Source organism: Pan paniscus, chromosome 8, assembly GCF_029289425.2.
Source record: "Pan paniscus chromosome 8, NHGRI_mPanPan1-v2.0_pri, whole genome shotgun sequence".
NCBI classification, from domain to species: Eukaryota; Metazoa; Chordata; class Mammalia; order Primates; family Hominidae; genus Pan; species Pan paniscus.
In genome coordinates, this window is record NC_073257.2 from 34,240,661 (window position 1) to 34,265,985 (window position 25,325).

The following is a 25,325-nucleotide window of genomic DNA, read 5'->3' on the forward strand; positions in this document are numbered from 1 at the left end:
TAGGCATGCACCACGATGCCCAGCTAATTTTGTATTTTTAGTAGAAACGGGGTTTCTTCATGTTGGTCAGGCTGGTCTTGAACTCCCGACCTCAGGTGATCCACCTGCCTCCGTCTCCAAAAGTGCTGGGATTACAGGTCAGGTGTGAGCCACTGTGCCCGGCCCTTTTTTTTTTTTGGACACGGAGTCTCGCTCTGTTGCCTAGGCCGGAGTGCAGTGGTGCGATCTCGGCTCACTGCAACCTTCGCCTCCCGGGTTCAAGCAATTCTCCTGCCTCCGCCTCCTGAGTAGCTGGGACTACAGGCATGCGCCACCACACCTGGCTAATTTTTGTATTTTTAGTAGAGACGGGGTTTCGCCATGTTGGCCAGGCTGGTCTCAGGGTGGTCCGCCCTCCTCGGCCTCCCAAAGTGCTGGGATTACAGGTGTGAGCCACCGTGCCCAGCCTCAAATTTAAGACAAATTCTTAATGAGTGGATTGGAAGTTCTGTGTGAGCAGACATTGTTGAGTGATAGACTTCATCATAAGTGATCTAGCGGGGTTCTTAGCTTAGTAAGAGAGAAATACATCTGATCATGATCACCTGTTTGGGGTTGACAAACCTGGTTACCAATATTCCTTCAGCCAGATGGATGTTGGAATTTGAGGATTTAGAATTACACTTTTATGATTCTTGTTTTTCTTCAGCTGCTCCTGGTGTCCCTGAGTCTAGATTTCTTCCATTTACCCTCTCTAGGAAATTAAGCTTTGCAGTTTTCTAGGGCAGGTGAGAGCCAGTTACGCGTTAGTATGTAGTGAATAAGGGATTGTTTTGATTGCTTTTCAGATGGTATGCAATTCCTGTTGGTTAGCCTCATCTGAAAACGTCACTCCTGGATACATAGAACATCACTGCGCATGTGCATCTCCCCACCCCCGATGCCTGGTGTCTAACGTTCCTCCAGTTTCTGGTGCTCTGATGCATTGCTTTTGGGCTTCTTACTACAGCAGCTTTCTTTGGTCCTAAGTCATTTACCACTTGTCATATGTCCTTTCTAGTTTCCAGGGATATTCTTTTTTATATTTATGGCTTTATGCCGTTTATCTCAGTTGTCATTTGGCGTTTCAAGAAGGAGAGGTGGTAGTGTTTAAGTGGAATTAACTACTTGTGTTTCTGATGTGGTCTTTTATATTTCTTACAGGGTTTTGTTTTACCAAGTACTAGTCTTCAGTCTATCCTGTTTACTTGATTTTTTCCCACTCAACTCAAACATTTTTGAATCATCTCATGAATTCTGCTTTCCATTTACATTTTTGCCCTTTTGTCTTTTCCTCTTCGCTGTTAAACTTCCTGAAAAAATAAAACTAGTTGATTCACTTCTTCAAATGCCTACTGTGTTGTTATTTTTCCCCTTGTGCTTAATGATTGAGTTATAACTCAGTTATTATAAGTAATAGTTTATGAAATCTGTATTTGATATAACACTTTCATCATGGACACTGTCCATTTTGTTCTTCAGTGACTCTTAACATAAAAGATCCACGAACAAGAAGTTCTTTTAATAATAAAGCATCAGGAAAATTATCTCCCTTGCGTATCTGGTATATTTCCTCCTTTTTGATAGATCTGTGAAATACATTCTGTTTGTCTTTTTGTCCTGGTTACCAGGCAGCCTAGAACCAAATCTGGTCTTTAGTTACATCAGCTATATTAATATCATTATTAGTATATTTGTTCCCTCTTTCTCCTTCCGTGGGGTTTAGGACTTCACCTCTTATCTCTGTTTCTCTGCGTGTTGATTTCATTCTCTCATACTACAGACTCTACTTCATGAGGCTGGAACCATGACTGCTGGCAGCTCTTGTTTCCAGCCCCTTTTACCAGAAGAAGGGGCTCTCTAGAAGAATCCTGGAAAGGACTCTGATTGGCCTGTCTTGGATCATGTGCCCATCATCTCTGTGGCTGGAGTGGGGAGGGTACTGTGAATGGCAACCCTCACTAGAACTACATAGTTGGAGTCAGGGGTAAGAGCAGTTTCCATAATGCAGGGGGGTGGGTGCTGTTTGCAAAACAAGGGGGATGCTTATGAAGCAGAAAAACAATAGATGTCTATCATACTGGCTTTTATTATTTTTCTTTTTTTTCTTTTTTTTTTTTTGGAGACAGAGTCTCGCTCTTTTGCCCAGGCTGGAGTACAGTGGTGCGATCTGGGCTCACTGCAACCCCTGCCTCCCGGGTTCAAGCAATTCTCCGGCCTCAGCCTCCCAAGTAGCTGGGATTACAGGTGCCTGCCACCACGTCCAGCTAATTTTTTGTATTTTAAGTAGAGATGGGGTTTTGCCATGTTGGCCAGGCTCGTCTCGAACTACTGACCTCCGGTGATCCACCCACCTCGACCTCCCAAAGTGCTGGGACTACAGGCGTGAGCCACTGCGCTTGGCCTTATTTTTCTTTTTTTAATTGTTATAATACTTGTCCTTTATTGTAGACTGCCTCAAATCCTTTTCTAAAAATTTTAGGTTTAAGTATATTAAATATCCTAAAATAACATAAAACTCCTATTCATTCACTCTTCAAGGGTGCAGTGAGCTATGATCCTGCCACTCTACTCCAGCCTGGGTGACAGAGGAGACCCTATCTCTAAGAAAAAATAAAAAATAAAAATATGATCATGGGCTTTGGAGTCAGATGAACTAAATATATGACTGAGCAAGTTTCTTATCTTCTTTTTTTTTTTTTTTTTAAATTTTTAATTAAAGAATAGAGGTGGGGTTTTGCTGTGTTGCCCAGGCTGGTCTTGAACTCCTGGCCTCACGCAGTCCTCCCTCCTTGGCCTCCCAAGGTGCTGGGATTACAGGCATGAGTCATTGTGCCCAACCTCTTTTCAAAAAATTTTTATTTTTTTAAATTTTAAGTAGAGACATCTATTTGTTTTGACACTATTCCTCTCAGTTCCACAGTGGCACTATGTCATAAATCAGCTGTTAATATTTGTATGCATTTCTTTCTGGACTTTGTGTTCTTTTTATGTGCCTTTGTGCGAGAACCACAGTTTTAAAATTACTATAGCTTCATATTAATAATAACTCTGGATACAAGATACCAGAAAGAATTACTCCTTCTATATTGTGTTCCTTTTTTGTTGTTGTTTTAAGTATCTTGCCACTTCTTAGCTCTTTGCATTTGATAAACATTGTGAACCATAATGTTCCACAAAAATGTTGCTAGTGTTTTGAGTTTGCATTGATTGTATATATCAGTTTGGGGAGAATGGACTTCTTCTTTCTTTTTGAGACAGAATCTTGCTGTGTCGCCCAGGCTGGAGTGCAGTGGTACAATCTTGGCTCACTGCAGCCTCCGACTCCTGGGTTCAAGTGATTCTCCTGCCTCAGCCTCCCAGGAAGCTGGGACTACAGGCATCCGCCACCACGCCTGACTAATTTTTGTATTTTTAGTAGAGAAGGGGTTTCACTATGTTGGCCAGGCTGGTCTCGAACTCCTGACCTTGTGATCCGCCTTGGCCTGGCAAAGTGCTGGGATTACAGGCATGAGCCACTGCGCTTGGCAAGAATGGACATCTTTATATATAGTTTTGAATTTTTGAATCCATGAACATGGTAATCTGATTATTCAGATTTTCCATATTCATTGTGGTAAAATACACATAATACAAAATATACCATTTTAACCATTTTTATGTATACAGTTTAGTGGCATTAAGTACATTCACAGTGTTTATAACTGTCAGCAGTATATATTTCCAGAACTAATCCCAAAGAGAAATTCTGTACCTTGTAAGCATAACTCTCATTTCGCCCTCTCTATAGCCCCTGGTAACTTCTGTTTTCTTTCAAGTTGCCTAGTGTAGCTACTCATGTAAGTGGAATCTTATATTTGTTCTTTTGTACGTAGCTTATTTCACTTTGAATGTTTTCAAGGTTCGTCTATGTTGTAGCATGTACCAGAATTTGAATCTTGTTTATAGCTGAATACTACATAATCCATTGTTATGTATATACCGTATTTTGTTTATCCATTCATCTTTTGATGGAAACTTGGGTTGTTTCTACCTTTTTGCTATTGTGAATAATGCTGAGCTGAACACTGGTATTCTAGCATCTGTTTGAATCTTTTTTTTTTTGGGTGAGGGGGTGTACATTAGGAATGAAGTTGCTGGATCACATGGTAATTCCGTTTGGCTTTTATTTTTTATTTTTTATTTTTTTTAACCTGAGACGGAGTTTCACTCTTGTTGCCCACGCTGGAGTGCAATGGTGTGATCTTGGCTCACTGCATCCTCCGCCTTCCGGGTTCAAGTGATTCTCCTGCCTCAGTCTCCTGAGTAGCTGGGATTACAGGCGTGCGCCACCACACTCGGCTAATTTTGTATTTTTAGTAGAGACAGGGTTTCTCCATGTTGGTCAGGCTGGTCTCGAACTCTCTACCTCAGGTGATCTGCCCGGGCTGGGCCTCCCAAAGTGCTGGGATTTGAGCCACCACGCCTGGCCTGTTTGGCCTTTTGAGGAACTGCCAAAATGTTTTTCACAGAGACTTCAGCATTTTGTATTCCTACCAACAATGCATGAAGGTTCAGTCTTTTTCCACTCAAGTCTTTTTCAGTTTTCTTCAACTCTTCTTATTTTCTGTTCTTACTGTTTTTGAGACAGGGTCTAGTTCTGTCATTCAGCATTGAAGTGCAGTGGCTTAAACATGGCTCACTGGAGCGTCAACCTCCTGGGATCAGGCAGTTGTCTCACCTAGATTCCTGTGTAGCTGGGATCACAGGCACGTACCACCACCACCACCACCTAATTTTATTGATTTTTGTAGAGAGGTAGCTTCACTATGTTGTCCAGGCTGGTTTTGAACTTCTGGACTCAAGCAATTCTCCTGCCTCAGCCTCCCCGAAGTATTAGGATTACAAGTGTGAGCCATGACATCTGGTCTATTTTCTGGTTTTTGATGATAGCCATGCTAATGATGTAAAGTGGTATCTTGTCGTTTTGATTTGCATTTTCCCAGTGATTAGTGATACAAGCATCTTTTCATCTGCTTCTTGGCCATTTGTGTGTATTCTTTGGAGAATTTTCTGTTCAGGTCCTTTGCTCTTTTTGTGTGACTTTTTGTTGTTGAAATGTCAGTATTTATCTACTTCTAGATCCTAGACCCAGTATCTAATTTTAGATTCCAGACCGTTCTTAGATACATGATTTGTGAATATTTTATCCCATTCTGTGTGTTGTCTTTTTGCTCTGTTGATAGTCATGTCCTTTTATGCACAGAGATTTTAATTGTGATGAAGTCCAATTTATCTTTTTTTAGTTTTTGTTTTTTGTGCTTTTGGTATCATATCCAAGAAATGATTGTCAAATTTAGTGCAGTGAAGATTTTCCCCTGTGTTTTCTTCTAAATGTTTCTATAGTTGTTGCTCTTTTATTTATTTATATATTTATTTATTTGAGACGGAGCCTTGCTCTGTTGCCCAGGCTGGAGTGCAGTGGTGCGATCTTGGCTCTGTTCTGCCTCCTGGGTTCAAGCGATTCTTCTGCCTCACCCTTCCGAGTAGCTGGGACTACAGGCACATGTCACCACACCCGGCTAATTTTTGTATTTTTAGTAGAGACAGGGTTTTACCATGTTAGCCCGGATGGTCTCAATCTCCTGACCTCGTGATCCGCCCACCTCGGCCTCCCGAAGTGCTGGGATTACAGGCGTGAGCCACTGCACCCGGCCCAGTGGTAGCTCTTAAGTTTAGGTGTTTGATCCATTTTGAGCCAATTTTTGTGTGCAGTGTAAGGTAAGTGTCCACCTACATTCTTTTGCATGTAGATAATCCAGTTTTCCCGGCATTATTTGTTGAAAAGACTCTCTTTCCCACTGAATGATACTGGCACTTTTGTTGAAAATCACTTCACCATATAAGCGAGAGTTTATTTCTGAACTCTCTATTCTCTTTCAGTGCTCTGTTTTTACGCCAGTACAACAGTTTTTTTTTTTTGAGGTGGAGTTTCGCTCTTGTTGCCCAGGCTGGAGTGTAGTGGCCCAATCTTGGCTCACCGCAACCTCTGCCTCCTGGGTTCAAGCAATTCTCCTGCCTCAGCCTCCCGAATAGCTGGGATTACAGGCATGCGCCACCACGCTCAGCTAATTTTTGTATTTTTAGTAGAGACGGGGTTTCTCCATGTTGGTCAGACTGGTCTCAAACTCCCAATCTTGGTTGATCCGCCCGCCTCGGCCTTCCAAAGTGCTGGGATTACAGGCGTGAGCCACTGTGCTTGGCAACACTGTTTTGATTACTGTAGCTTTGTAGTAAGTTTTGAAATCAGGAAGTGTGATGTCTTCAAATTTATTCTTCCTTTTCAAGATTGTTTTGGCTATTTGAGGTCCCTTGAGATTCTACATGAGTTTCAGAATGTATTTTTTTTTAATTTCTGCCAAAAACATTCTTGGGATTTTGTTAGAGATTTTATTGAATGTGTAGATTGCTTTTTTTTCTTTTTGTTTTTTAATTTATTTTATTTATTTATTTTTTTTTGAGACAGCGTCTCACTCTTGTTGCCCAGGCTGGAGTGCAGTGGCACAATCTCAGCTCACTGCAACCTCTGCCTCCTGGGTTCAAGCAATTCTCATGTCTCAGCCTCCCAAGCAGCTGAGATTACAGGTGCGCGCCTTCACGCCCGGCTAATTTTTGTATTTTTAGTAGAGACAGGGTTTTACCATGTTGGCGAGGCTGGTTTCAAACTCCTGACCTCAAGTGACCCACCCGCCTCAGCCTCCCAAAGTGCTGGGATTACAGGTGTGAGCCACCACACCTGGCGTGGAGATTGCTTTGGAGTAGTAAAATCTTAGCAACATTAAGGTATTACAATCCGAGAACGTGAAATGTCTTTCCATTTATTTATATTGTCTTCAGTTTATTTCAGTAAAGTTTTGTGATTTTTCTGTGCACGAATCTTGCGTTTTCTTCATTGCTGACTTATATATACTTTGTTTTTTTTTTTTTTTTTGAGACAGTTTCACTCTTGTTGCCCAGGCTGGAGTGCAATGGCATGATCTTGGCTCACCACAGCCTCCGCCTCCTGGGTTCAAGGAATTCTCCTGCCTCAGCCTTCTGAGTAGCTGGGATTAGAGGCATGTGCCACCACACCTGGCTAATTTTGTATTTTTAGTAGAGACAGGGTTTCTCCATGTTGGTCAGGCTGGTCTTGAACTCCCAACTTCAGGTTCCTGGTGCTTCCTATTGCACCATCTTCCCAGAATCCTCTCCCTTCCTGTTGTGCTTTTATAGCCACACCTGCTTTCCTTCTGCCGCCAGACTTAGTCATAACCACTAAGGTATTCTTCATTTTGGTAATTTTGTTACCTCAAGGATGTTATATAAATGGGATGATAGAACTTGTAATTTTCTGGAGGCCCGGCGCGTGGCTCAGGCCTGTAATCCCAGCACTTTGGGAGGCTGAGGCGGGTGGGTCACTTGAGGTCAGGAGTTTGAAACCAACCTAGACAACATGGTGAAACCTGTCTCTACTAAAAATACAAAAATTAGCCAGATGTGATGGCGGGCACCTGTAATCTCAGCTGCTTGGGAGGCTGACACATGAGAATTGCTTGAACCCAGGAGGCAGAGGTTGCAGTGAGCTGAGATTGTGCCGCTGTACTCCACCCTGGGCGACAGAGTGAGACTCTGTCTAAAAACAGAACAAAACAACATGTAACTTTCTGGGATTGAGTTTTTTACACTAGGTTTAATTCCTTGGAGATTCTTCCAGGTTGTTGCTTAGTATTTGTTGCAGTTAAACTGCGTTTTGTTTAATTACTTATTTGCTGAAAGATAATCTCGTTATTTCCACTTGTAGGTTATTAAGAATAGAACTGTTATAAACATTACATGGGTTTTCATGTGAACATAAGTCTTCATTTAGTAATTTTGATAGGCGGGTAGTGATATCTCACTGTGTGTATTATTATTATTATTATTATTATTTTGAGACAGAGTCTCGCTTTGTCGCCCAGGCTGGAGTGTGGTGGCGCGATCTAGGCTCACTGCAGGCTCCACCTCCCGGGTTCACGCCATTCTCCTGCCTCAGCCTCCCGAGTAGCTGGGACTACGGGCTCCTGCCACCACGCCTGGCTAATTTTTTGTATTTTTAGTAGAGACGGGGTTTCACCGTCTTAGCCAGGATGGTCTCGATCTCCTGACCTCGTGATCCACCCACCTTGGCCTCCCAAAGTGCCGGGATTACAGGCATGAGCCACCGTGCCCGGCCTATTATTATTTTATTTTTTTGAGACAGGGTCTTGCTCTGTTACCTAGGGTTTGAAGGGCAGTGTCATGATCATGGCTTATTGCCGCCTTAACCCTCCGAGTAGCTGGGACTATGGGTGTATGCCACTACACCCAGCCACTGTTTTTAAAAATGTATTTTTGAAGAGATGGGGTCTTGCTATGTTGCTCAGGCTGGTTTTGAACTTCTGAGCTAAAGCCATGCTCCCGACTGGTCTCTTAAAGTGCTGGGATTACAGGCCACTACACACGCGTCATTGTGTTTTTAATACGTATTTACTTAGTGGCTAATGATGTTGACCATCTTTTCAGGTGCTTATTTGGTATCTTTTTTTTTTTTTTCTTTTAATATGGAACACTTAAAGAATTTGCGTGTCATTACTGTGCAGGGAGCATGCTAATCTTCTCTGTATTGATTCAATTTTGGTATATGTGCTGTTGAGACAAGCACTAGTACCTTTATATATCCTCTGTTCATCAGTTTTGGCTATTTCCTTTTTCTTTTTTTGAGACAGAGTCTCCCCATCTCTACTAAAAAAATACAAAAGTTAGCCGGACATGGTGGCATATGCCTGTAATCCCAACTACTTGGGAGGCTGAGGCAGGAGAATTGCTTGAACCCTTGAAGCGGAGGTTGCAGTGAGCTGAGATCGCACCACTGTACTGCGGCCTGAGTGACAGAGTGAGACTCTGTCTAAAAAAAAAAAAAAAAATGCTGGGTGTGTTGGCTCACGCCTGTAATCCCAGCACTTTGGGAGGCCAAGATGGGTGGATCACCTGAGGTCAGGAGTTCGAGACCAGCCTGACCAACATGTTAAAACCCCGTCTCTACTAAAAATACAAAAATTAGCTGGGCGTGGTGGCACGTGCCTGTAATCCCAGCTACTCCAGAGGCTGAGGTAGGAGAATTGCTTGAACCCAGGAGGTGGAGGTTGCAGTGAGCCGCGATCGCACCATTGCACTCTAGCCTGGGCAACAAGAGCGAAACTCCATCTCAAAAAAAAAAAAAAAAAAGGTATTCCACTCTTGGTGAGTGGAATGTTCTGTTGTTCTGTAAAATGTTCATGGATCCAGTTAGTTAATAGCGTTGAATTAAATATTCTTGCTATGAATATATGTATAGTTTTAACAGTTATTACAGAGAAATATTGAAGTCTCTATAGTGGATTTATGCATTTCTCCACTCAGTTCCATCAGCTTTTCTTTTACATATTTTGTAGTCTTGTTTTTTGGTGCGTACACATTTAGGAATGTTATGTCCTCTTGGTGGATTGACCTCTCTCTCCATAAATAATTTCCTTCTTAGTCTCTAGTACTTTTTCTTTGCTCAAAAGTATAGTGTTTCTGATATTAATATAGTCACTCCAGCTTTTCTTTAATTAATGTTTGCATCATATACCTTTTTAATTTTTTTTTTGCTTTCAACGTGCTTATTTGAAGTAAATTTCTTGTACACAAAATAGTGTTAGGTTATGTTTTCTTTGTTTTTTGTGTTTGTTTGAGATGGAATCTTGCACTGAAGCCTGGGCTGGAGTGCAGTGGTGTCATCTTGGTTCACTGCAACCTCCGCCTTCCGGGTTGAAGCGATTCTTCTGCCTCAGCCTCTCGAGTAGCTGGGATTACAGGCGCCTGCCACCATGCCTGGTTAATTTTTTATATTTTTAGTAGAGACGGGGTTTCACTGTGTTGACCAAGCTGGTCTCGAACTGTTGACCTCGTGATTTGCCTTCCTCGGCCTCCCAAAGTGCTGGGATTACAGGTGTGAGCCACCGTGCCTGGCCTTTTTTTTTTTTTTTTTTTTTGAGACATGGTCTTGCTCTGTCACCCAGGCTGCATTGCAGTGGCACAATCATGGTTTACTGCAGCCTGGACCTCCTGGGCTCAAACAGTTCCCCCATCTCAGCCTCCCAAGTAACTGGGACCACACGTGTGCACCATCACACCTGGCTGATTTTTTTATTATTTGTAGGGACCAAGTCTTGTTATGTTGCCCAGCCTGGTCTCGAACTCCTGGGCTCAAGAGACCCTCCTGTCATGGCCTCCCAGACTGCTGGCATTACAGGCATGAGCCACCATGCTTGGCTTTAGGTTATGTTTTTAAAATCCAGTCTGTCAATCTTTGGCCTTTTTTTTTTTTTTTTTTTTTTTGAGATGGAGTATCGCTCTGTCACCCTGGGTAGAGTGCAGTGGTATGATCTCGGCTCACTGCACCCTCCACCTAGTGGGTTCAAACGATTCTCCTGACTCAGCCTCCAGAGTAGCTATTACAGGTGCCCACCACCACGCCTGGCTAAATTTTTCTTTTGTATTTTTAGTAGAGATGGGTTTTCACTGTGTTGGTCAGGCTGGTCTCGAACATCGAACCTCAGGTGATCTGCTCTCCTCGGCCTCCCAAAGTGCTGGGATTACGGTTGTGAGCCACTGCACCTAGCCAGTTTTTGTCTTTTATTTTCTGTATTTAGGTATTTGGGTCATTTACATAGTTATAGATGTTGTCAGACTCCCCCCCACCCCCCCTTTTTTTTTTTGAGACAAAGTCTTACTCTTGCCCAGGCTGGAGTGCAGTGGCTCAATGTTGGCCCACTGCAACCTCTGCCTCCCGGGTTCAAGTAGTTCTTGTGCCTCAGTCTCCTGAGTAGATGGGATTACAGGCATCTACTGTAAGCCCAGCTAATTTTTATATTTTTAGTAGAGATGGGGTTTCACCATGTTGGCCAGGCTGGTCTTGAATTCCCGGCCTTAGGTGATGCACCTACCTTGGCCTCCCAAAGTGCTACAATTACAGGCCTGAGCCACCATGCCTTGTTTTAGTTTTTGTTTTTTGACTGTTTTTCTTGCTTTCTTTTGGGTTACTTGAACATTTTTGGAATTCCATTTTTCTTATTTTTTTCTTCTACCCCAATTCACTGTGCCAAACCATTTTTCTTTATTGTGTTTTGTATCTTTTTTTTTAGTTCGTTGATATGGTTTGGATATTTGTTCCACTGAAATTTTTTTTTCTTCTTTTTTGATACGAAGTTTCGCTCTTGTTGCCCAGGCTGAAGTGCAATGGCATGATCTCGGCTCACCTCAACCTCCGCCTTCCGGGTTCAAGTGATTCTCCTGCCTCAGCCTCCCAAGTAGCTGGGATTACAGGCATGCACCACCACACCTGGCTAATTTTGTATTTTTAGTAGAGACGGAGTTTGTCCATGTTGGTCAGGCTGTTCTCGAACTTCCGACTTGAGGTGATCCACCCACCTCGGCCTCCCAAAGTGATGGGATTATAGGCGCGAGCCCCGTGCCCGGCCTTGGTATCTTTTTGGTATCACAAATAACTTTTGATTGAAACCTGGGCATTTTTGTATTGTCATGAGACTATGCACTTACTTAATCAACTGTTTTAACTAGTGTTCTCTTACACTTATCTAACAAGGGGAGAGTGTTGGTGCCACTTTGTTAAGCCAGGTAGGGGATGAAGTTCAGGTTATCTACCTTGTCTGTGTTGACATTTGAGGCAAACTTCCTTTTAGTTGTTTGCAGAATTGGGAGTTGTGGCTCCCTACCTGATCTCTGTGGTGGATGTGGCCTTGTTTGTTACTGTGTGTAGGTGAAAGTTCTCACTCTCTACTAGGTCTTCTCTGCTACCACTCCAGTAGGGACAGTGAGGGATGCCTTATTACTGGCAGATGGTGGTGGAAGTCCAGTCTTCCCTACTTTTCTCCACTGACACAGTAGGGAGTGGATGCTCATTAACTAGCCAATTGGAATGAAGGTTCCAATCCCCTGCTTAATTTTCTCCGACACTACCTGGTGGGAATCTTGGATTGTTTTCATTACAGTCTCATGAGGGTGGATATCTAGGTTCCCCATGTGATCATTGCTGGTATGGGTGGGGCTAGGTTTTCTATGGTGTTATGCTGGATTATAGCAGTTACTCTTCAAGTTTTCTTTCTGGTTAACATACCACTTTACTGGTAATCTGGTCTGGAGAGAGAAGGCTTTTGTTGGGGCTTCTTCTTTTTTTTTTTTTTTTTTTGAGACAGAGTCTCTCTCTATCACCCAGGCTGGAGTGCAGTGGTGCGATCTCTGCTCACTGCAACCTCCGCCTCCCGAGTTCAAGCAATTCTCGTGCCTCAGCCTCCGGAGTAGCTGGGATCATAGGCGCCTTCCAACACGCCCGGGTAATTTTTATTTTTAGTAGAGATGGGGTTTTGCCATGTTGGCCAGGGTGGTCTCCAACTCCTGACCTCTGGTGATCCACCCGCCTTGGCCTCCCAAGGTGCTGGGATTATAGGCATGAGCCACCGCACCCGGCCTTGTTGGGGGTTCTTTTATTTGGTCAGTGCCCATCGGTGTTCCTGATGTACTCACTTCTTCCATTCCAGGAGTAGGATACATTAGGCAAAAAGAAGAGAATACCCAGGGAATTTACTGCTATATTGTGCCTTGTGTCCTGTGATCCTGAGCTAATTTGCCTTCTCTCCACCTTTCAGAGAAAATTTGTTTTATTTATAATATTCACATTTTAAATTTGTACTTAGTGGGAGGAATAGGGAAAAGTATATCCATTCCATCCTCCTAGAAGTGTAAGTGTAACCTTTGATTTCATTGAGTGTGCCCTGTTTTTCTGTTTTCTATTTCATTGACTTCTGCTCTGATCTTTCTTTCTTTTGCTCTTCTAGTTTCTTAAGGAACAAGGTGAAATCACTGATTTGTTTCTTTTCTAATATAGTCATGTAATTGTATAAATTTCTATTTCAATTACTGCTTTAACTGTCTTAAAAATACTTGATATTTTTGTCTTTTTTTTTAACCCCTTGGTTATTTTATTTTATTTCATTTCATTTCATTTTATATTTTGAGACAGATTCTCACTCTGTCTCCAGGCTGGAGTGCAGCAGCGCGATCTTGGCTCACTACAAACTCCGCCTCCCGGGTTCAAGCAGTTCTCTGCCTCAGCCTCCTGAGTAGCTGCAGTTACAGGAGCCTGCTACCATGCCCGGGTAATGTTGTATTTTTAGTAGAGACGGGGTTTCACCGTCTTGGTCAGGCTGGTCTTGAACTCCTGACCTTGTGATACACCTGCCTCGACCTCCCAAAGTGCTGGAATTAACAGGCATGAGCCACTGCTCCTGGCCCCCACTGGTTATTTTAGAAGTATGTTTTGATTCCAAATATTGGGATTGTCTTTGATTTTTTTTTGTCACTGATTTCTAGATTAATATCACAGTTGTAAGAAAAAAATTCATGGTAACACCTGAAACCTTTAAATTTACCAAGAGTTGTTTTTTTGGCCTGAATATGGTATATCTTGGTGAATGTTCCAAATGCACTTGAACAGAATGCGTATTCTGGTAGTTTGTGTAGAGCGTTCTATAGTTAGTTAGGTCAGTTTGGTTAATGGTGTTATTCAAGCTTCTGTATCCTTACTGATTTTCTGTCTGCTGGTCCTGCTATTATTATCATTCCTTTTTTTTGAACATGATGTTGCTTTGTCACCTAGGCTGGAGTGCAGTGGCATGCACAATCATAGCTCATTGAGCCTCCACCTCCTGGGCTCAAATGATCCTCCCACCTCAGCCTCCCCAGTAGCTGGGTCTACAGGCATATGCTACCATACCCAGCCAATTTTTTTTTTTTTTTTTGTAATGGAATCTCGCTCTCGCCCAGGCTGGAGTGCAGTGGCGTGATCTCGGCTCACTGCAAACTCCACCTCCTGGGTTCAAGCGATTCTCCTGCCTCAGCCTCCCGAGTAGCTAGGATTACTGTTGTGCGCCATCATGCCCAGCTAATTTTTGTATTTTTAGCAGAGACAGGGTTTCACCATGTTGGCCAGGCTGGACTCGAATTCCTGACCTCAGGTGATCTGCCTGCCTCAGGCTCCCGAAGTGCTGAGATTACTACAGGTGTGAGCCACCATGCCTGGCCCACCCAGTTAATTTTTAAAAAATCTTTTTGTAGAGACCGGGTCTTCCTGTGTTGCTCTGTCGCCTGGGCTGGAGTGCAGTGGCACAATCATGGCTCACTATGGCCTTGACCTCCTCCTGCCTTAGCCTTCCCGAGTAGCTAGAAGGACCACAGGTGTGTGCCACTACCTGTGGCTAATTTTTGTGTGTTTTTTGTTTTTATTTTTTGAGACGGGGTGCCGCTCTTGTTGCCCAGGCTAGAGTGCAATGGCATGATCTCGGCTCATTGCAATCTCCGCCTCCTGGCTTCAAGCAATTCTCCTGCCTCAGTCTCCTGAGTAGCTGGGATTACAGGCATGTGTCACCATGCCCAGCTAATTTTGTATTTTCAGTAGAGATGGGGTTTGTCCATGTTGGTTAGGCTGGTCTCGAACTCCTGACCTCAGGTGACCTGCCCACCTCGGCCTCCCAAAGTGCTGGGATTACAGGCGTGAGCCACTGTGCCAGGCCAATTTGTGTGTGTGTGTGTGTGTGCACGCGTGTGTGTGTGTTTAGAGATGGGGTTCTGCAGTGTTGCCCACACTGGTCTCGAACTCCTGGCCTGAAGTGATTTTCCCACCTCGGCCTCCCAAAGTGCTGGGATTACAGGCGTGAGCCACTGCGCTCAGCCACTTTTCTTCATGTTTCCAGTGACTGATAGTTCATTAAAAGAGTGCCCTGTTATACATGCTTATAATTTCCATCAAATATGTGAAAGTTGTTGGCCATGATTTCTAAAGACTTTTTTTTCCTATATTATCTCCTGTTTTGTGGCTCCAGTTACAAGTTTGGCCTCTTGAAATTATTTCAATTATCATGTATTACATTTTTTAGTGGTTTTTTTTTTTCTGTGTTTCATTTAGGTTAGTAATTTTGGTTTCATGGGTTGTAAATCTCAAAGTGTATTTTTCATCTTAGACTTTGTAATTTTCAATTTAGAAGTTCAAATTTTAAAAATATTTCATATTTTTACTTAATATATTTCTTCTAGCCTTCTGATCATATGAAATATCATCATAATTGTTTTAAAGGACTTGTCTGCTAATTCTATTTTCTGTTTCATTTCAAAATTGGTTTTTTTTTGTTTCATTATGGGGTGTAACTTCCTGCTTCTATGTAAGTCTTATAAATTTTGATTGACTTTTTAGCCACTGTGAATTTTACCTTGTTTTCTAGTTTCTCTAGTTTTGTTTGCCTTTTACAAATATTTGTGGACTTTGTTCTGTGGCATTATTGAGTTGCTTGAAAACAGTTTCTTTCTGTTGGGTCTTTCATGTTTTCTTTGACTTGACCAGGGCTGTGTTTAGGGTTAATTTTTTCCTCCTTCTGAAGACTTTCTTAGTACTCCTATGTCATATCTACAGTGTGATAGAAATTATATCACATCATTTCCTTTTGGACTTTTGGGTATGGGTACTATTCACATCCTTATGTCAGTTCTGGATGCTATTACCTCTAATTCTTTTGGTGATTTCTCATCTTGCCATTGGATAGCTCCTTTACATTGCAAGTGCTGATTTGTCATTCAACCAAAAGTTCTAGGGTGAGCCTTTGTAGATCTCTTCATTTCTCTCTCTCTCTCCAGCTCTCTACTCAGTGCTGGTCTCCCTTGTGAGCTCTAGGCACCTTGGCCTCCTTGGACTTCCAGCTTCATTTCCTCAACTTGGGGAGACCACAGGCTCTGCCTGGGTTCCTCCTCCCTGTTCCACGACCTGGAAACTCTCTCAAGGCAGTAAGCTGGGCACACGTGTGGCCCATTTGTTTTTTGTCTTCCAGGGATCACTGTGTTTTGTTGCTTGTCCAATATCTTCAGTGCTGTTGTTTCATTCATTTTATTAGGTTTTTTATTATTTCATGCAAGGAGGCTAAATCTGGTCCCCTTTATTCACTCCATCTTGACCAGAAGTGGTATCATTGTGGTTTTAATTTACTTTTTCATGATAACTGATGATATTCAGCACGTTTTAGCTTGTGTGTTGACCATTCGTGTGTTCTCTTGTGATGAGTTTGTTCATTTAGCCTTTACTATTCTTTGTTTTCTTTTTTCATCTATTTGAGTTGCAGAAGGTGTTTATATGTCCTAAATACTGATCCTGTGTCTGATAAATGTTTTGTAAATACTTTCCCCAAGTCTATATGGTTTAACTATTTATTTTAACTGTACCTTTTGATGAGCAGAAATATTTATATCTGATAAGTTTAATTTATCAGTGTTTTCTTTTGTAGTTATTGCTTACTGTGAGCTAAGACACTTTTGCCTAACCTCGAAGTCATGAAGGTAATTTCCTTTATTTCCTCTAAAAGGTTTTGCTTTTGCTAATTTATATTTAGGTCTGTGATGCATCTGAAATTATTTTTGTAGGTTTGAGTATTTTGCATATGGCTATCCAGTTGTTTTTCACCATTTGTTGAAAACAGTCTCTTTTTCTCACTGGGTTGCTTTGGGAACATCACATGGCTGCATAAGTGGGATATCTTTCAGAAATCTTTATTCTGCTCCAAAAATCTGTTTGTCTAGCCCTGTTATTCTGATAATTTTGTAACTTTATATTGTCTTGAAGTCAGAATTGGAAGTCCTAAAACCTTTTTCTTCTTTTTCGAAGTTCTGCATATTTTCCGTCCTTCACATTTCCATATAAATTTTAATAATCTCTTTTCTGTCTTCTCCAAGAAAGGCTGATGGGATCATGATTATAATTGTCTTGAATCTGTTGATCAGTTTGAAGAGAACTGACATCTTAACAACGATTGAGTCTTAATCATTAGTATAGTATATCTCTCCATTTATTTAGGTCTTTTTTGCTTTGTCTGAGCAGTTGTTTGTTGCTTTTAGCCTTTGGTCTTGCATGTCTTCTGTTTTAAAATTACTTATTTTTTTCCCTTTTTTTTGAGACAGAGTCTCACTCTGTTGCCTCGCTGGAGTGCAGTGGTGCAATCTTGGCTCACTCCATCTCCTGGGTTCAGACAATTCTCCTGCCTCAGCCTCCCAAGCAGCTGGGCTTACAGGCATGTACCACTAAGCACAGCTAATTTTTATGTTTTTAGTAGAGATAGGGTTTCACCATGTTGGCCAGGCTGGTCAACTCCTGACCTCAAGTGATCTGCCTGTTTCGGCCTTCCAAAGTGCTGGGATTACAGGCATGAGTCACCACGCCCGGCCTAAAATTATTTTTAAGTATTTTGTCTTTTTTTTTGATGCTATTTTAAAATATTAAATACATTTTTAGCAATTATAAAGTATTATAAAAATTTCTAATTTTTTGTTGGAAATAGAATTTTTGTATATTGACCTGTTTCTTACAATCTTACTTAAGTCATATTAATTCTACTGGTTTTTTAGGTAGATTACTTAGATTTTTCTAATAGATGATTGTCATAAAACACTGTTTTATCTCTTTTTTCCCATTTGTAATTCCTTTTATTCTCTTCCCTTACAGAATGGACTTAATCTTGTTTTCATTCTTAGAGGAGAGCATTCAGTGTTACACCATCAATTATAAGTCAGCTGTAGGGGTTTTATTGATGAAGTTTATCAGATTGCTTTCAAATATAGCTTTTATTACTATTTAGATATGGCAAGGCCAACAGAACCCAGCATGACTGCCATTGAAAAGATAGTTTGTTATAGTCACAGACCCCAAGAGGAATAGTCATGCCATGCCATGGAGAATACACAGTTGAGTAGCTTCCTGAGGGTTTGTGTCATGAATGGATATTGAGTTTTCTCAAAAGCTTTTTCTGTATCTATTGAGATAATGCTATGTTTTTAAAGATACTAATGTAAATTTCATTGTTTTATTTTCAAATGTTACGCTAAATGCCATTTGGTGTCATGGTGTATTATTCTTCTTTTTTTTTTAGTGATGGGTACAGTGGCACAATCTCTGCTCAGTGTAACCTCCACCTCCTGGGTTCAAGTGATTCTCAGCCTCCCAAGTAGCTGAGATTACAGGCACGTGCCACCATGCCCGGCTAATTTTTTTTGTGGAGACAGGGTTTCACCATGTTGGCCAGGCAGGTCTCCTGACCTCAAGTGATCCTCCCGCCTTGGCCTCCGAAAGTGCTGGGATTACTTTCGTAATCCATGTGAGCCACCACAACTGGCCTATTCTTCTTATATATTGTTGGACTTAAATTGCTAATAGTAAATATTTTTGCAACTTTGTATGGGAGGGATTTTGTTGTAATCTTGTTGCTTTTTGTCAAGTGCTGGTATTTTTGGTATATTCATTGGTATTCTTCATGCTAAACTTAGAAAATGATTTGGGAAGCATTGTCTTCTCTGTTTTCTGGAAATACTTGTGTGAGATTGATTTATAGTGTTTGAAGGAACTTATCAGTGAAAAAATCTGAGTCTAGAGTTTTCTTTTTGGGAAGGATTTTGATAACGAATTCAACTTAAAATGCTTCTCAGATTTTCTGTTTTATCAGTTTTGATAAGTTTCATTTTCAAATAATTTTTTCTTTTCATCTAAGCTGTTGAATTGGTTAGCATAAAGTTATTAATAATAATCTTTGGCCCTCTTAATATCTTTGGGATTGTAGAGGTAATTCCCATTTTATTCTTGATATTGGTAATTTGTATTCTTCCTATTTAAAAAAAAAATTAATTTAGCTTGCAGATTGTCAACTTTTTAGGTTTTTCCAAAGTGTTACCAGAAAGGGGGTCCCAATCCAGACCCCAAGAGAGGGGTTCTTGGATCTTGTGCAAGAAAAAATTTGAGGCGGATTCATAGAGTAAAGTGAAAGCAAGTTTATTAAGAAAGTAAAGGAATAAAAGAATGGCTACTCCATAGGGAGAGCAGTGCCATGGCTGCTGGTTTCCCATTTTTATGAGTATTTCTTGATTGTATGCTAAACAAGGGGTGGATTATTCATGAGTTTTCTGGGAAAGGGGTGGGCAATTCCCAGAACTAGTGGTTCCTCCCCTTTTTAGACTATATAGGGTAACTTCCTGGCATTGCTATGGCATTTGTAAACTGTCATGGCGCTTGTGGGAGTGTCTCTTAGCATGTTAATGTATTATAATTAGTGTATAATGAGCAGTGAGGACGACCAGAGGTCAGTTTTGTCACCATCTTGGCTTTGGTGGGTTTTGGCCCCCTTCTTTATTACAACCTGTTTTATCAGCAAGGTTTTTATGTCTTGTATCTTGTGCCAGCCTCCTATCTCATTCTGTGACTTAGAATGCATAACTTACTGCAGTCCAGCAGGACTCAGCCTTATGATTTCCCCAGCCCCTGTTCAAGATAGAGGCATTCTGGTTCAGAGGCCTCTGACAAAAGGACCCACTTTGACTTCAAATTCTCTGTTACTTTTCATTTCTTCTGCTCTTATTTTTACTATTTCTTTTTTCTACTTACTTTGGGTTTACTTTACTCTTTTATATATAGGTTCTTTAGGTAGAACCCTACTTATTTTATTTTATTTTATTTTAGACAGAGTTTTGTGCTGCCACCGAGGCTAGAGTGCAGTGGTGCGATCTTGGCTTACTGCACCCTCTGCATCCCGGGTTCAAGCGATTCTCCTGCCTCAGCTCAGCCTCCTGAGTAGCTTAGATTACAGCCACCCGCTGCCATGCCCAGCTAATTTTTGTATCTTTAATAGAGATGGAGTTTCATCATGTAGGCCAGGCTGGTCTTGAACTTGCGACCTCAGATGATCCACCTGCCTTGGCCTTCCAAAGTGTTGGGATTACAGGCGTGAGCCACCATATCGGGCTGCTAGGTCATTAATTTTATATCTTTTTTCTAATGTGGTTAGGGAACATAATCTGTATGATTTCCATTATTTTCATTTTATTGTGTCCCGCTTTATGGCTCAGTAGGTGGTCTTCCATGGGGTATGCACCAAGTTTACCTGAAAAGAATGTTTATAGTGGTTTTAACATTGCTTAGATTATTATTATTATTATTATTTTTATTTGGTTTGGTTTTGTCAATCACAAAGAGGAGTGTTAAAATATCTTACCACGTTTGGGGCACTGAGTATCCTGACTATGCCTTATGCTAATTTTTGCTTCATGTATTTTGAAGCCTTGTTTTTAGGTGCATACATTTATAATTATTATGACTTCTTCATTGTCTGACTTACTGTGAAATGCCCCTCCCTCTCTTTACTATGTAGCCACTCACCATCTTTTTTTTTCTTGTTGTTTGTTTGTTTGTTTGTTTTTATGAGATGAGGTTTTACTCTGTCACCCAGGCTGGAGTGCAGTGGTGTGATCTTGGCTCACTGCAGCCTTTGCCTCCTAGATTCAAGCAGTTCACCTGTTTCAGCCACCCTAGTAGCTGGGACTATAGGTGTGTGCCACCGTGCCTGGCTAATTTTTGTATTTTTGGTAGAGATGGGGCTTTGCCATGTTGGCCAGGCTGGTCTCGAACCCCTGGCCTCAAGTGATCAAGTGCCCGCCTTGGCATCCCAAAGTGCTGGGGTTACAGGCGTGAGCCACTGCACACCCAGCCTATCCATTTACTTTTTTTTTTTTTTTTTTTTGAGATGGAGTCTCGCTCTGTCGCCCAGGCTGGAGTACAGTGGCATGATCTTGGTTCACTGCAAGCTCCGCCTCCCAGGCTCACGCCATTCTGCTGCCTCAGCCTCCCGAGTAGCTGGGACTACAGGCACCCGCCACCACGCCCAGCTAATTTTTGTATTTTTAGTAGAGCTGGGTTGTCACCATGTTGACAGGCTGGTCTCGATCTCCTACCTTGTGATCCACCCACCTCGGCCTCCCAAAGTGCTGGGATTACAGGTGTGAGCCACCGTGCCCGGCCATTCCATTTACTTTTGACCTGTTTGTGTCTTCACTTAAAGTGTGTTTCTTACAGACACCTTGTGTTTACTTTTCTATCCGTGCTAATACACAATTTTTTTTTTTTTTTTTTGAGTTGGAGTTTTGCTCTTGTTGCCCAGACTGGAGTGCAATGGCACAATCTCGGCTCACCGCAACCTCCGCTTCCCGGGTTCAAGCGACTCTCCTGCCTCAGCGTCATGAGTACCTAGGATTATAGGCATGTGCCACCACACCTGGCTAATTTTTGTATTTTTAGTAGAAATGGGGTTTCTTCATGTTGATCAGGCTGGTTTTGAACTCCCGACCTCAGGTGAATCGCCCGCCTCAGCCTCCTAAAGTGCTGGGGTTACAGGTGTGGGCCACTGCGCCCGGCCAATTGTTTTGTTTTGAAACAGTGTCTACATCACTACAATCAATTTTAGAACACTTGTATCCCCTCAAGAAGAAGCCCTTTGGCCCATTAACAGTCACTCTCCATTACCCTACTTCCCCAGCTCCTGACAATCACTAATCTTCATTTCTGTCTCTATCCCTATTTGGGACATTTCATATAAATGGAATCATATGATATATGGTGTATTGTGAGTGGCTTCTTTCTCCTAGCATAATGTACAAGCATTTGTTTTGTAGCATTAGAACTTCATTCCCTTTTGTTGTCAAATAATAATTCTGTTGCATGGCTATACTACATTTTCTTTACTCATTCATTAATTGATAGACATTTAGGTTGTATATACTTTTGCAATGTTATGAATAACGTTATTATGAACATTTGTCTGCAAATCCAGACATTTGTTTTGAATTCTCTTGGGCGTAGGATTTTTGTTTCATGCTGTAACTCTGTTTAATCTTTTGAAAAACTGACAGAGGCTGTAACATTTTAAATTACCAGCAACAATAGATGAAGGTTTTTTTTTTTTTTTTTTTTTTTGAGACGGAAGTCTCCCTCTGTTGCCCAGGCTGGAGTGCAATGGCGCAATCTCGGCCCAATGCAGTCTTCACCTCCCGGGTTCAAGTGATTCTTCTGCCTCAGCCTCCCGAGTAGCTGGGATTACAGGCACCCACCATCATGCCGGGCTAATTTTTGTATTTTTGTAGAGATGGGGTTTCACTATATTGGCCAGGCTAGTCTTGAACTCCTGACCTCAGGTGATCCGCCCACGTTAGCCTCCCAAAGTGCTGGGATTACAGGTGTGAGCCACCGCACCCAGCCTATATGAAGGTTTTAATTTCTCCATCTCTTTGCCAACATTTTTTATTGTTTGGCTTTTGATTTTAGCTATCCTACAGGGCATGAGGTAGTATCTGATTGTGGTGTTGATTTTTATTTATTTTTTTCATTATATTATTTTTTTAGACAGAGTCTCACTCTGTTGTTCAGGCTGGAGTACAGTGGTGTGATATCTTGGCTCATGGCAACCTCTGCCTCCCGGGTTCAAGCGATTCTCGTGCCTCAGCCTCCTGAGTACCTGGGATTACAGGTGCCTGCCATCACGCTTGGCTAATTTTGTAATTTTAGAAGAGATGGAGTTTTCACCATGATGGCCAGGCTGGTCTCAAACTCCTGACCTCAGGTGATCCACCCGCCTAGACCTCCCAAAGTGTTGAGATTACAGGCGTGAGCCACCGCACCTGGCCTGGTGTTGATTTTTAATCCTTAATGATTAATGACGTTAAGCATCTTTTCGTGTGCTTATTGGTCATTTATATATTTTCTTTGGAGAAGTGTCTATTTAGATCCTTTGTTCAGTTTTTAACTGGGCTGTATAGCTTTTTATTTTTGAGTGGAAGAGCTCTGTATCCTGGATACAAACTACTTGTCAGACATGCGACTTGTAGACTTGTAAATATTTCTTCCATCCTTTTACTTTCCTGATGGTTTTGTTTGTAGCAAAAAAGTCTGTAGGTTTGGTAAATTCTAGTTATTTTTTCTTTTATTGCCTCTGCTTTTAGTGTTATGTCTAAAAACTGTTGTTCAACCGAGTCCTAAAGACTTACCTCCTATTTTTTTTCTAAAGTTGTATAGTTTTAGCTCTTACATTTAGATCTGCGATTCACTTTTGAATTAATTTTTAAGTATAGTATCAGGAAGGGTTTCAACTTAATTCTTTTGCACATTCCTCTAGCAATTTAAGTATATTTCTTTACTCTTTTCAGTCTGTTTTTATAGTATTACCACTTATGGGTAATATTGTACAAGTCGTAAAGTATACAAAGCTTGTAAGTTGTTCTTTTATATCACCTCTGTTTGTTGTCAGTTATGCTATTGTCATGTGTGTTGGAACTATGTATATTATAAGCCCCAGAAAACAACAATATAATTTTGGCTTTCAATAATCATGTAATGTTAAGAACTTAAGAGTTAAAAGTCTTCTAAGTTTACCCAGATATTTACCATTTGTGGTAGTCTTCTGAAGATTTGCATTTTCTAGCATCATTTGTCTTAATTCTGAAGAATTTCTTTAGCCTTTCTTGCAGGGCATATCTTTTGGTGATAAATTGTGTTTTCTTTCTTTTATCTGAAAGTACCTATTTCATCTTTATTTTTGAAGGGCATTGTGGTTGGATTTAGAATTCTGTGTTGACGGTGCTTTATCTCTTAGCAATTTAAGTATTTTAGTTTACTTTCTTTTGGCTTCCATATTTTATGATGAGAAATCTCCCATTTATCCAGTCACTGTTCCCTCTGCCCTCTGTGTAATGTGACATTTTCTTCAAGATTTTTCCCTCTGTGTTTGCTGTTTAGCAAGGCATTTGACTATTTGAGGTTTGCTGAGATTCTTCAATCTGTGAATGTGTCTTTTTTCAAATTGAAGAAATTTTCAGCCATCGTTTCTTCAAAATTTTCTTTCCTGCCTCATATTCTTTCTCTCTTCTTCTTTTTAAGGCCTTTGGTTATGCATGTGAGACCTTTTGGTACTGTCCTGTAGGTCCCTGAAGCCCTGGTTTTTTTTTTTTTTTAATTTTTTTTTACCTCTATTTCCTCTTTCAGATTAGATTCTTTTTTTTTTTTTTTGAGATGGAGTTTCGCTCTTGTTGCCCAAACTGGAGTGCAGTGGTGCGATCTCGGCTCAACACAACCTCCGCCTCCTGGGTTCAAGTGATTCTCCTGCCTCAGCCTCCTGAGTAGCTGGGACTACAGGTGTGTGCCACCACACCTGGCTAATTTTGTATTTTTTAGTAGAGACGGGGTTTCTCCATGTTGGTCAGGCTGGTCTCGAACTCCTGAGCTCAGGTGACCCACCCACCTCGGCCTCCCAAAGTGCTGGGATTACAGGTTTTTGTGAGCCACCATGCCTGGCCTCAGATTAGATTCTATCTATTGATGTAGCTTCAAGTTCACTGACTCTTTTGTCATCTCAGATTTGTTGTTATGAAGCTTGCCTAGTGAAATTTTTACTTCACATGTTGTATTTTTAGTATTTAAAAAATTCTTTGTTTTTTTGTTTTGTTTTTTCTTTGTTTTTTTTTTTTAATTTGAGATCAAGTCTTGCTCTTTTGCCCAGGCTGGAGTGCAGTATTGCTATTATATTACTGCAGCCTCAAACTCCCAGGCACAAGTGATCCTCCTGCCTCAGCCTTCTGAGTATTTGGGACTGCAGACTGGTGCTACCACGCTCGGCTTATAGTTTCTTTTTTATTGTTGTTGCTGAGACATCCTGTTTTATTTATTATAGGTTTATCTTCAGTGGGCAGATTTAGTTAGCATTTAGTGACATTTTTCCATAAAACTTTACAATATAACGGAAATGGTATAATTTGGAATAGAGGAAAGAAATCACTCATAATCTTACCATCCTTATCACAGTCCTATTAATATATTTTGTGTATTTTTTTTTTTTTTTTTTCGAGATGGAGTCTTGCTCTGTCACCCAGGCTGGAGTGCAGTGGCATGATCTTGGCTCACTGCAACCTCCGTCTCCCGGGTTCACGCCATTCTCCTGCCTCAGCCTCCTGAGTAGTGGGGACTACAGGCACCCGCCACCACGCCCGGCTAACTTTTTTTGTATTTTTAGTAGAGACGGGGTTTCACTGTGTTAGCCAGGATGGTCTCGATCTCCTGACCTCGTGATCCGCCTGCCTCGGCCTCCCAAGGTGCTGGGATTACAGGCGTGAGCCTCCGCACCCGTCCTATTTTGTGTATTTTCTTTTCTTTTTTTTGAGACAGAGTCTTGCACTGTCGCCTGGGCTGGAATGCAATGGCGCGATCTTGACTCACTGAAACCTCTGCCTCCTGGGTTCATGGAATTCTCCTGCCTCAGCCTCCCGAGTAGCTGGGATTACAGGTGCACACCGCCACGCCCAGCTCATTTTTTTTTTTTTTAGTAGAGACGGAGTTT

At 41.5% G+C, this 25,325-nt stretch overlaps 1 protein-coding gene and 1 non-coding gene across 17 annotated transcripts in view; one reads left to right on the forward strand and one right to left on the reverse strand.

The window, feature by feature from the left end:
* MLLT10 (MLLT10 histone lysine methyltransferase DOT1L cofactor) overlaps positions 1 to 25,325 on the forward strand; it is a 221,021-nt gene that overhangs the window by 31,177 nt on the left and 164,519 nt on the right. The window contains exons 1-2 of one of the 16 annotated variants that reach the window (XM_034930083.3): positions 15,880 to 15,924; positions 16,419 to 16,470. The exons of 13 other annotated variants lie outside the window; for them this stretch is intronic. In XM_034930083.3, coding sequence (XP_034785974.2) covers positions 16,465 to 16,470 — 6 coding nt within the window. In that variant the 5' untranslated portion in view covers positions 15,880 to 15,924; positions 16,419 to 16,464. Of the gene's footprint in view, positions 1 to 1,888; positions 2,006 to 15,879; positions 15,925 to 16,418; positions 16,471 to 25,325 lie in introns of those variants that run through there. 2 more of the 16 variants (XM_034930087.3, XM_034930088.3) reach the window with 2 other exon arrangements.
* On the reverse strand, positions 8,610 to 8,716 carry LOC117974798 (U6 spliceosomal RNA). The gene has a single exon (XR_004664924.1). It is a non-coding gene; the product is annotated as a U6 spliceosomal RNA (small nuclear RNA).